This window comes from Capra hircus, chromosome 2 (genome assembly GCF_001704415.2).
Source record: "Capra hircus breed San Clemente chromosome 2, ASM170441v1, whole genome shotgun sequence".
Lineage (NCBI taxonomy): Eukaryota > Metazoa > Chordata > Mammalia > Artiodactyla > Bovidae > Capra > Capra hircus.
Window position 1 is genome coordinate 24998724 of NC_030809.1, and position 13101 is coordinate 25011824.

General features: G+C 38.9%; 1 protein-coding gene across 1 annotated transcript in view; it reads left to right on the forward strand.

Moving 5' to 3' along the window:
* Positions 1-13101, forward strand: part of FARSB (phenylalanyl-tRNA synthetase beta subunit) — a 69640-nt gene that overhangs the window by 15692 nt on the left and 40847 nt on the right. Inside the window, exons 6-13 of the mRNA XM_005676607.3 lie at positions 1493-1643; positions 2674-2782; positions 3899-3969; positions 5823-5884; positions 6714-6765; positions 9402-9463; positions 9739-9946; positions 10435-10515. Coding sequence (XP_005676664.1) covers positions 1493-1643; positions 2674-2782; positions 3899-3969; positions 5823-5884; positions 6714-6765; positions 9402-9463; positions 9739-9946; positions 10435-10515 — 796 coding nt within the window. The remainder of the gene's footprint in view (positions 1-1492; positions 1644-2673; positions 2783-3898; positions 3970-5822; positions 5885-6713; positions 6766-9401; positions 9464-9738; positions 9947-10434; positions 10516-13101) is intronic.

The window sequence follows — 13101 nt, forward strand, 5'->3', positions numbered from 1 at the left end:
CTAAACTTACTGGACCATTGTAGTAGCTTTTTTGGTAGTGGTAGTAGTATTTAAAAAATCTGTGGTGATTTGAAAATCCAGGTCATCTTTAGCACTGAGTTTTATGGGTTGGTTTGTTGGGAGTATGTTGTGTTTCCCTGTTTTCATATGCACTGCTTTCTGATTGTGTACAGAATAACTTGTTATGGTAGAGGCTTTTGATTTTGTTCTTTTTCTCTGAGGAGTGGTTTCTGTTGCAGGCCATGGGTATATTTCTACCTGTGCTGACTTCTCAGGTGGTGCAGTGGTAAAGAATCCACCTACTGATGCCAGAGACGCAGGTTCAATCACTGGGTTGGAAAGATCCCCTGGAGAAGGGAATGGCTACCCATTCCAGTATTCTTGACTGGGATATCTCATGAACAGAGGAGCCTGGCAGGCTACAGTCCATGGGGTTGCAAAGAGTTGGACTCAACTGAGCATGCACACATCTGATGCTAGCATATAAACATGTAACTCATTGAGTACAGTAACACTCCCTCTAGGCTTGTCAACAGCTCTGTTCAAGTCACCCATTAAAATCCTAGTCACCTGTCTTAGAGATTGAACAAAAGATTTATTCAGTTAGTTGATGTATAATGCTGTGTTAATTTGAGATGGAACAAAATTTGTTTCAATAAAATTTCAAAGCTATTTCATAGTTCATGTAATGTGAACTCAACACATTCCTTGATAACTAATGATTTTATCCATTTGATATTTAGTTTAGACCTACATAGTCTAAAACACATTTGAAGCCTTCTTAAGAATATCATAAATTCTGATTTGAGTTTCTCTTTTTGGATTGTCTGTTGTAAAGCTTAGAGTGAAATTTGTAATCTTCTGTGATAAGACTGTAGGCCTTGAGTTTCTAATTTAGTATTGGCATTGTTCCTGGCTCCACTTTATATTCCTACTTCTGTTTCTTTCTTGCCTACTATATATCTTTAAGTTCCTAAAATTACCTTAAATCCTTAGAACAAATGAAATTAATAGCTCTTGAAATTTCCTTATTCAGTTTTAAAAGTAATTCTCAGTTCTTAAAATTAATTTCCATTAATAAAGCCATATAGCTATGTGACAGGAAATTTAGGAAAATATAGAAAAGCCAAAAAAACAGGAGTTTTTGGGTGGTTTATTCTAATTTAATAAAACATTTATGTTTACTTGAGGACATTAGAGGAAATAGATAAAGGGAAATATGATTAAAAAAAGGTAAAGGGTATGTTAATGTCCTATTAATAATAACATAGTACTTGGGAAAACTGGTAGAAGGAATTTCAGCTACTAAAATAATACGTTTTCAGTAGCTTTATAATTTCTTATATTTTTAATGGTTGTAAAGGTGTCATATAGTAACAGACTATTTTAAGGAATTGTCTACAAATAATTTTTAAAAACCTGTAGTCTTAAGTTTTGAGATCTTCAAATCTCTTTTCTTTTTCTCACACTCTCTCCCCCTCTCCACATTTAGGAAAAGAGCCTTGGTTGCTATTGGTACCCATGATTTGGACACTTTGTCAGGTCCATTTACTTACACTGCAAAGAAACCTTCTGATATCAAATTCAAGCCTCTAAATAAGAGTAAAGAGTATACAGCCTGTGAACTGATGAACATGTACAAGGTAAAGGTTGTTTTATCTTTGCATAAATCATGAAATTCCTCCAAAATCAAGTTATAATTAGGGTGATGTCATGAGTGCTTTTGAAAAAAATAACAGTGTCTGGGCTCCAACCCAGAGATACTGGTTCATTTGATCTAGAGTGAGTTCTGGCTCTAGTTTTTTTTTGGCTCTAGTTTTATTATTACTTTTTTTAATCCTCTCGATATTTGTAATGTATACTTAGGATCGAGAACCACTTACGTAGGTCCTACTGCACTGTAATATTCATATTTATGTATAATTAAAACTCATGCAAATATAAGGCACAATAAGATTAGCTAGATTGTGTGTGTGTGTGTGTGTGTGTGTGTGTGTGTGTGTGATGCACTATTGCAAAGTGCCTGCCTTCCATGATTAGCACTTTAGAGTCCAGCAGTGAAAATGAATTCAGTTGTCACTTTAAACTGCATTTAACAAATAGTAGAAGAGGTAGGTATCTTTTGGGAAAAGCAGCTGTTATTATTGGCCTGATTTGCAAGGATTTTCTTCCTGTTTACCTAAATAGTTTTGTATGGTTTGTCTTTTGCTTAAGGTGATTCAGGCTTACTCTGCAAATCTGTTTTGAGTCTTGAAAAATAGTTGTGGTCTCATCTTTCCTCAGTGGTAAAGAATCCGCCTGCTAGTGCAGGAGACATGGGTTTGATCCCTGGATTGGAGAGATCTCCTGGAGAAGGGAATGGCGACCCAGTCCAGTATGCTTGCCTGGGAAATCCCTTGGACAGAGGAGCCTGGTGGACCCAGAGTCCATGAGGTCAACAAAAGAGTCGGATATGACTTAGCGACTAAACAACAATTCATCTTTCCTCAGTAGGAGATGAGGCTGTATGAAGATTCTGAGACATTACTTTATATTAGAAAATATCATACATTTAAAACTTTGGGGCATGTTTTGTTATTTTTCTGACCCCCCCCCTTTTTATGCTAGGCATGTATGTAAACTAATTATACTGATAGAAATAAGTTAATTTTGTTTGTCTTAATTTTTTTTCAGACTGACAACCAGCTTAAACATTATTTACATATAATTGAAAATAAACCTCTGTACCCAGTTATCTATGATAGCAATGGTGTCGTCCTTTCCATGCCTCCAATCATCAATGGTGAGTTATTTCTTAAGTACCATAGGCGTTTTGCTATTTCCTTCTTAATCTTTAGCATTTCTGTGGAATTCTCAATTGTCTTGGCTGAATCAGTCAGAAGACTCAGTCTGAGAATCTGAGGTCTTTTGTGGATTTTATTGTAATAGTTCTTTTCATTTTTTCAATATTTTACTGGTGATTTTTATATAGTTCATAAATGTATACCTACTTATAAGGCTTCCTTGATAGCTCAGTTGGTAAAGAATCCTCCTTCAATGCAGGATAGCCAAGTTTGATTCCTGGGTCAGGAAGATCTGCTGGAGAAGGGATAGGCTACCCACTCCAGTATTCTTGGACTTCCTTGGTGACTCAGCTGGTAAAGAATCCACCTGCAATGCAGGAGACCCCGCTTTGATCCCGAGGTTGGGAGGATCACCTGGAGAAGGGAAAAGCTAAGTTTATGTTCTGGTGCTAGTTCTCTAGATTCTGTTCTTCCAAAAGGTGTCGATATTTTGGTTTTAGCCTGTAATCATTTCATTAAAGTGGAATTCTGCTTGGCCTGCTGTTTTACAAATTAAAATTTCAGAACTGAAATTTACCCTCTTAATTTCTTTCTGAAGCTTTTGTTGAGAAGCAACTTGAATGTATTTACGAAATTTAGTGATGTCAAAGCCGTAGATGTTTGCCTTTCTGGAGGTGAGAAGGGGGTTTAGTTGCTTCACAATGGAAAGGAGAAACTTCCTCCTCCATATCTTGGACTCTAGTACTCATCGTGGGCTCTGGAGTGAGCCAGATCCAGGCCCAAATCTTAGCCTTGTTGTTGAATAGCTTGTGATCCTGGGCAGTGAGCTTAATCGTTGAATCTTACTTGTCCTGCCTGCAGCCCTGTCTTAGTGTTATGATGCAAATGAGACGAGGTGGCTTCTGTTAAGCAGCATACTGTGTAATGCACTCTGTAAAGCCTTTTTTAACATTGTTTTTATTTTGTCTTTATTCTTCAGCTTATAATGGGAGATTAGAATAAAAGTTATATATCTCCTTACCTCTGAGGTGTCAGCTTGTATTTGTAGAGTTCTTTAGTGCACCTTTATTTCTGAAACTGATTGCTTTGTTGTTACTGTTTTGTGTTTGTTGCAGGAAACCATTCCAAAATAACAGTAAATACGAAAAATGTATTTATTGAGTGCACAGGAACTGACTTCACTAAGGTAAATAAAACTTTTATTTTATTTTTGTTCTGTCAAGATAGATTCTTACCTCTGAGCCAAGACCATGTGACTGAACTTTAAAATTCGTTTATTTTTTAAATGGGGCTGTATTTTAGAAATTTAGAAAATGAGAAAGGTGCTTGTGTTCTGTACTTTGGTTGTAGTGTGTGCTAAGTCACTTCAGTCATGTCCTACTCTTTGCGACCCTATGGACTCCAGCCCACCAGGCTCCTCTGTCCATGGGATTCTCCAGGCAAGAACACTGGAGTGGATTGCTGTTCCCTCCTTCAGGGGATCTTGCCAACCCAGGAATCAAACCAGCATCTCTTACATCTCCTGCATTGGCAGGCGAGTTCTTCACCCACTAGTGCTACCTGGGAAGCCCCTTGGTTATGGTGCTTTCATTCAATTGACAAATGTTTAGTGAGCACCTACTCTCTTTCTCCGATGCCATGAATTTAACAATGAGTTACTTGTTCTTGATTTCAAGGAACTCATCATCTTTGTGAGAGAATTAGCCACATACATTAAAACAGTAAAATTGAGAATGGGATCCACATTGTAATGCCGTCTTTATAAGGAGTTCATCTTAGTTGGCTTAATTTGAATCCTAATTTTGTACTTTTGTGTACTTGGTAAAAAAAAAAATAAGGACCAGCTGGCTATAAAGTCTTATTTAGCAAACTGATAAAGAGTTTACACACGCACAAATATATTTAGAAAATACAGAATACTAGTCATTCACACTTTTCATCACCACATATTAGATTGGATCATGACAGCTATTTTCTATAGCATAAGATTTCTTTCCACCTGCTAAGTAAGGCGTAGAGTTAGGTGGTAGTGAAGCAGATTAAGAAAGGTAGACTTGAATGGTTATAACTTTTATATATCAAATGTCGCTGGAGGAGTGCATGGCAACCCACTCCAGTATCCTTGCCCAGAGAGTCCCATGGACAGAGGAGCCTGGAAGACTACAGTCCATAGGGTCGCACAGGGACAGACATGACTTAGCATGGTATGGCATACCAAATGTACATCCAGAAATAGTGTCAGGTAATATATAATACCTGTTCCTGTTAAAAACTTTTTATAATTTGTACATTAGCAGACCTTGGTTATCTTTCCTGAAGTTTGTATATAAGTGTGAAATATATAAAAAAGCAAAGCATGTATACCAGTAAGATTACTGTGTTTTTCCCTAAGCATTTCTTTTATTTTAAAAATGAACAAATCAATAGGGCCATCACTATGTGCCAAGCATTGTTCTATGTATTTTACACACACACACACACACTCTCTCTCTCTCTCTCTCTCTCTTTCTCTTTCTCTCTCTCTCTCTCTCTCTCCCCCCCCGCCCCCCTCTCTCTCTCTCACTTGTAATCTTCATGTTAACCAAATGATGTGGGAGCTTTTATGTCTACTTAACAGACAGACTAAGGTACAGTGACAGTAAGTAACTTGTCCCAAATCAGACTGATGGTAAGTGATTGGGCCAGGGATCTGGTGTCTGGCTGCAGAGGCTTATGGGACTGATAAGGTTTACTGCTGTCGTTAGCCATCTGTCTTCTTGAAATCTGCTGAACCCAAGGGAGGAGGGTGGGGGAAATAAATGATTTGTCTCGGTCATGGATTGTAACTCTCAGAGAACTTCATAAATGCAGAACACCTGACAATAAGGTCAGGCCCATTCAAGCTCAGTTTTTATTCCATTTCTTTCTTTAAAATTTGTGTATGTAGGTCCATTTTTATATATTTGGAGACTAAATTATATTAAATATTAATTCATTTCCATTTGAGGGAAGAGAGGATTTTCATGTGTTACCATAATATTTTATTTTTTTCCTTTGCAGGCAAAAATAGTTCTTGATGTCATTGTTACCATGTTCAGTGAATATTGTGAGAATCAGTTTACGTAAGTTCATTTGGTATTTTTGTCAATCATGGCCTGTTGTTCTGAAGTCAAAGCACTAGAGTCTTATGCTAACTATAAATATAAAAAATATAATTCCTGTAATTGGAATACATAATCTCTTTGGGGAGCTAAGACATGAATTAATAATGTAAAAGGTGGTAAGTACTTTAAAAAGTTTCAGTGATGTTCTGGCTGTTTGTAAGGGCACATTGCTGCTAGCTGAGCAGACCTCTTAGAGGCAGTGACAGGCTTTTTGTAAGGATCACTGGATTTGAGAATATAAACATGGAGGAATAGCAAAAGGAACAGCTGAACAAAGAGAATCATATATAAAAGCAAAACATTGTATCTTATATACCAGTAAGACTGCTGTATTTGTTCCAAGGCTAAGTTTTTATATAAAAAATTACTTCCCAAACCTATGTGGCCCTTACTGTATGCTAACATCTTTTTTTTTTTTAAGTTGATTTGCATTTTAGTGGTTGTGTCAGTCAGCTTTCCTTGTATGACAACATGACTCTGGTAAAGCCTGGAACGTGTATATCAGTATCGCAGGGAGTTCATCGAGGATGTGTGCTTGGCAGGACTGGGAGATACACTGATCAAGGAGAGACACAAGAGCCACAGGAAATAGAATAGTAATGTTGGGTCTTGGGAGGATTAATCTAGACAGCAGTGTGGGACACGAATAGACTGTGTTGATTCTACAGTTGTAGACCAAGGGAACGTTGTGTTAACCTCACACATTCCTAGAATGTATGGCTCTTTTTTCCCCCTTAGGTTTTTGTTTTTATTTTAATTCTATTTCTGTCTTTATTTTTGTTTTCAGGGTTGAAGCAGCTGAGGTCGTTTTTCCTAATGGAAAATTACATACCTTTCCAGTAAGTATAGAAGTGACTTGATGGTGATGACTTTGGCAACAGTAACAGCAATAATAATAGCTATAGACTGCTTGTGGTCTTTCTATGAGTCCATCTACCCACCTACATGCCAGGCGTAATGCCATGTGCATCACGTGGCCTTAATCTTCACATTAACCCTATAAGGTTGGGTGCCACTATTAGGCCCTTGACCTTGAGATGTTAAATAGCTTGCTTGCCTATTACTATTGGTGGAGCTAGTGGCTTGCCTGCCTTATTACTAGTGGTAGAGCTAAGATTTAAGCTTGACAGTCCCAACACTATTTTATAGCACAGTTCACTCCTGACACACTCCGTTATATCACAGGAGTTATATACTGTAATTCCTGTGGTTTATACACTTATCAACTAGGTAACTGCGTAATTTATAGTTTCACCCCTTTTAAGGTTATACCGACTTGATAGACATGAATTTGAACAAGCTCTGGAAGTTGATGATGGACAGGGAAGCCTGGTGTGTTACAGTCCATGGGATTGCAAAGAGTCGGACACAGCTGAGCGACTGAACTGAACTGAAGGTTACTCAGCCTTTCAAACTTAGTCTATTCACATTTGATTTACCAGTTGCGAAAGGCCATCACTGTAACTAATAAAATTACATCTAGATGTGTTAATAAAACTAATTTACTAGTAAGCACAATTACTGTGAAGATATGGGATCTTGATAAAAAATTTAAACTAGCATTCTTAAACAACTGAGCTTCTTTCCCCCAAGATGGCTTTGCATACACAGGGTGGCCACTCTAACACATTCTTTTAGTGTCTGATTCAGTGAGGCCATTCTTTGATGAGCTCTTTATCTTTGGAATTTTCACAATTCCTCTGTTACTTATGAGGTGAGTCAGAGCCCAGAATAATTTCTGCTATTCAGATGGTTTTTAGAGTAGATAAAACCTGCCAAGATCAAAACCTTTCCCTTCCTGAAAACATTAGTATTTGGCATCATATATTATTCTAGAGTATTTATTATAATTCAAAACAAATGTATAACTGTAGAAAGAAAATATTAGTCACTCAGTCATGTCTGACTCTTTGCGACCGAATGGACTGTAGCCCACTGGGCTCCTCTGTCCATTGGCTTCTCCAGGCAATACCAGAGTGCGTTGCCATTCTCCAGGGGAATCTTCCTGACCCAGGGATTGAACCTGGGTCTCCTGCATTGGCAGGTAGATTCTTTACTGTCTGAGCCACTAGGGAAGCATAACTGAAATTTTGGGCTGTAGCTATTTTTTGTTTTCTTAATTGATTTTAGTTACTGTTACCAGTTAGCCTTTTTTATGTAACTACCCCAAGATTTACTGACTTAAGACAACAATTATTTGTTTGTATCATGGTTCTGTGGTCAGCTGGGTAGTCTCCTAGGCTCGTCCCTGCCAAGCTCCTTCAGCTGGTCGGTAGGCTTGGCAGCTGGACAACCTGGGTTGGCCTCTCTTTCATGTTGCTTCTTGGCAGTGGGACGAACAGGTCAAGTGTCTTGTCACCCAGCAGCCTAGCTTGGATTTCTTTACCTAGTGGTGGTTACACTCGGGTTGTAATGATGCTTCTGCTCTCAGAACTGCATTTTTTAGAAAATTTTGTATTGGGGTATAGCCAATTAGCAAGCAATGTTGTGGTAGTTTCAGGTGAACAGCAAAGGGACTCAGCCATACATATACATGTATCCATTCTCCCCCAAACTCCCCTCCCATCCAGGCTGCCCCATAACAGTGAGCAGAGTTCTGTGTGCTATACTGTAGGTCCTTGTTGGCTATCCATTTTAAATACAGTAGTGTGTACACATCCGTCCCAAACTCTCTAACTATCCCTTCCCTTCAGCCTTCCCCCTGGCAACCCTAATCTGAGAACGGCATTTTGATTAGCAGAACTCTGGCCCACTGTCCTTACCTGAGTCCAAACAGGTATTAAATTTATGGCCCTTTTGCTAGGGGCAGTTAAACTTCTGAGAATAATTCAGTGATAAGAAATACTCATAGGTAAAGCCTGGATTTTATGTGTGTGTGTTCCTGTCTCACAAGGTAGAGTTGTGTACTGTTTGAAGGAGAGTGAGGACTAGTTCATCAGATGCTCCCAGGCCGGCTGGCTCCTGGAGCACATTGATAGCTCGGACTGGAGCCTGGTTCCATTTCCCCCCCTTAAAAAAAAAAAGAGGAATGACTTCATAGTACTCTTGGATTTAGTATGCTGGATAGTACAGTGCAATACATGAATTATTCTTTTGTGGTCATAAACACCTACTTGCATGAGGTGAAATTGAAAGTCTTCAGCAGGATTTGTAAGCAGTGTAGAAATGATGTAATGCACCAGTATTTTGCTGAGGAAAATGGTGATTGACCATATAAAAGCAAAACACGTTTGGCATTTTGTAACATTTCTAAGCTTCTGATTGTCTACGAATATCAATAGAATGTTCATTTACAAATATAATGTAGCAACTCATGTTCTGAAATACCTAGTTTACTTTTGATGTCTGGCTCTAATGGCAGTTGCTTGGGGGGAGCGGTAATGAAACTGCAACAACAACAAATTGAATTAGAAAGAAGCTAAGGCTGTATCTGGCAGAAGTGATTTAAGCTTCTCCAACTCTTTCTCTCTCTTAGGAACTGGCTTATCGAAAGGAGATGGTGAGAGCTGACCTAATTAACAAAAAAGTTGGGATCAGGTACACTCTGCATGCTTCATTTATTTATTTACTGTTGAATTCAAGAATCAAGTGCACACATGACTGCTTAATTTTTCCTGAATGAATGCTTAGAGAGGTTTTTCAGTCCCTTCAGAGAAAGTTAAGTGATGACAGAACCTCAGTTAGGATGTCGGGGGTCTTTTGGAATTCACAAAGACAGATTACTGTTTCAGGTAGTAGCATATTTTAAAACCAAATATAAACACGTTTTAAATAATCCAATGACATTTATGGTTTGTACGTTCCTGTTTCAGAGAAACTCCAGAAAATCTTGCCAAGCTCCTGACCAGGATGTGTTTAAAGTCGGAAGTCATAGGCGATGGGAATCAGATCGAGGTTGAAATCCCTCCGACCAGAGCTGACATTATCCACGCCTGTGATATCATAGAAGACGCAGCTATTGCTTACGGATATAACAACATTCAGATGACTCTGCCGAAAACGTACACCATAGCTAATCAAGTAAGATTGCACCCTTAAGTAAACACTCCTTATTGTTAGAAACTGATTATTGAATGCCAGGAAGGCTTGGAGAGAAACAGAGCCTAGGAATTAAGCAGTCTTGGACATGCTTTGCTCTGAGAGGCATTTGCTGTGGAGAGGATACAAAACAGATGCCCCATTGATTAGAGTACGTTAAAAACCTGTGATGACTGGCTCTTTGAAGAAAGACAGGTTTTGAGTTTGGAGCCCTCCTTGCATCTCTAAGTAGGAGGTTCATTTTCTGATCCTGGGCCTGAAGGCAGAATGGTGTGTGGGGGAGAGAGAGGGAGGGTTTTTACCTCTAAGGAGGGGTGGTGGGGTGGTGGGGAGGGGATGGTGAGGTAGCACAGTAATGATGGGACTAGAACATATTAGGTTGGAAGGGCAGTTTCCTTTAAATGACAAGTTTTATAATTTTTTTTTTAAGTGGGAAATTTTGTTGAAGTGAAATGATTTCTTTCCCCCAGTTTCCCCTAAATAAACTCACAGAACTCCTGAGACAGGACATGGCAGCTGCCGGATTCACCGAAGCACTTACGTTTGCTCTGGTATGTTGTACACGTGTTTTCTGTCCTGCTAATGGTTTTCTTTTAACTCTCCAGATTCCTTGTTCTGTGATGCTTTACATGAATTTATTAAGACTTACAAAATTTCCAAGCTCTGGAGGAATAACTTTTGTTACTTAGAGATTATATAATTTCTGATACAGAAACGAACATTTCTTTACTTAGTCACAGAAAAGCGTGAAGGACTAAACTAGTATCTGAGATGACAGACGACAGTGTATTTTAGAGTTTCATGTCACTGTTGAGGGCTCACGGTGAATTTCGTAACCAGAGTTATTACATTAAAATTTTTAGTCTTGATTCAGTTGTGGTGTGCCCGCTAGATGCCGCCCTGGTTGAGGGCTTGTGGACTGTTCCACATTAAACTTGTTTCTTTGTCTTTGAACATGTTCACAAACATTTGCTTTGAGTTGAAAAACTGACATAAAAGGCCTGAATCAGGAAATGAATTTTATTACAAAATCAGACGGAAATCTCCTTGCCCCAGCAGATTGATCATTTGAAGGAAGGGAAATGTGTGTGCAATTTGTAGTTTCTTTTTCTCTTTTGCTGAGCTTTTCTGTGGTGCCCACAGTATAGTTCTTGAGAATTCAAGTCCGTTTGAGCTTAGCGACGTAGGGTAAAAACCAAAACAACCAGGAAAGCTCCCCCCGACTCATTTCCAGCCCTAAAGTTCTCAGACTTTGATTTGCAGGAGAAAAGTAGCGGGAGTCACAACCAGTAGTACATGGAGGGTTGGTGCGGCGATGCGGCCTGTCTCACGTCATTTTATTGATCATTTGTAATTTTTGGGATGTTCATGTTGGGAGGGACCTTCCAGACCTAGTTGGCTTAGTCGTTTCTCTGGCTTAGCAAGTCGTTCATTGAACAATATTTATGGAACATCTGTTATATGCCAGGCACTGCACTGGTGACGGAGCCTGGGGCTGAGAGAATAAGCACCCGGCAGTGCATACACAGAGAGCAGGAGAAGTGTGACCAAAATCTGGCCTTTTCACGTCTAGAGGAGTGCTTTTTCCTTAGGTCGGACTGTGAAGGAACATTAGGTTTGAATACGGTGTTCATATATATGGACCATATATACATATGCTGTCAGGAACAGCAATGATTTCATGTAAAATGATACACACAGAAAGTCGCATAAGGAAATGTATTTTTTTTGGAAGTGTGTTGTTTTTTTAAATTACAGTAAGTGGCAAGGGAAGTGACTTTGTAAGTACAAAGCCCCACGCATCTCAGGGGAGACCAGTACCTACACTGCAAAGAGAATGGGTCTGGTGTGAAGGGCTTTATGTCCGAGATTCCGTCTCTCAGGGCAGCCCTGTGAAGTAGGTGTTTCTGTCTCTCACAGCAGTTAATTGAGGTAACCTGCTCCACTCCACGCAGCCAGTTGGCTGTGCACCAGGGATTCCAGACCAGGTCTGGCTGCACCCCAGGCCTGTGACTGATGGACTCCCGCTAGGAGTCCATTCAGCTGTCCCAGGTCATGTCAATACATTGTCACAGTTCAGGGTGGGAGAAGTTAGGTGCTAGAGAGTTTCAGATTCGTAGTAACAGTTTTCCTATAGGAATGTCAACATTACAGATATTTGTGGTTACATACTTTTTGAGCAGACCTAAACATCACGGAGCCTTATATATCTAGTTTTGCATGAGAATAACAGCCCTTCTTTTCATAAAACTCAGCCCTTGATTTCCCAAGCATAAGTACCTCACATAGCATCATGATTTTTGCTATATTTCCAAAAGTAGTAATATTTTCTTTTATGTTAGCTCACTTTTAAAACTAAAAACCTACTTCAACCTTATTATAAGAATAGTATTCATAAAAATTATGAGCTTCATTTACTCGATATTTTTTTCTAGCACTTTAAAACGCATAAATATTAACATTGATAAACATTTCATCCTGTATACCCCCATTACTACCCCTTCGGGATACTTGATTTAAATTTCTTCTTATCTCTGTCCTTTGTCATCCATCATCACAATAAAGTAGAAGTCACTCAGATACCTAGCTGGGTAAGCTATGTATCTGTGGGGCCATTTTCATTTATACAGACAGTACTGGTTCTGTTTGAGAATAGATTGCATCGTGTAAATTGCATTTCCTAGTTGATTGGTCACATTATATCTAAATCTTGTTTTAAAAATTTCTCCATGTTATGGAGGAAAAAACGTTTATTCCCAGTGTGGCTGCCGCTGTTCCCCACCACTGCAGCTGTGGTGGTCCAGGAGCTTTTTTCTGCTGTGCCTGAATGTGTCTTCAGAATCTTTTCCAAAAGAGCGAGGCAGAAGTCTTCAGAACTGACAGTGGCATAAAATCCATCTAAACCTGTTCATTATTTCTAAGTGAAATACGGACCACTGGTCCTTGACAATTTTGTAGAACAGTGCAGTGAATATCACCCAGTGTTGGAAAACATAAAAGAGTAATCTGATGGTACATCAGTTTTCAAGTTAATTTTTAAACTCAGAATGTTAGCATTAAAATATGTGATAATTGTTTACTCTTAATAGTGAATTATTACCATCATTAATGGGCTTCCCTGGTAGTTCCAATGGTAA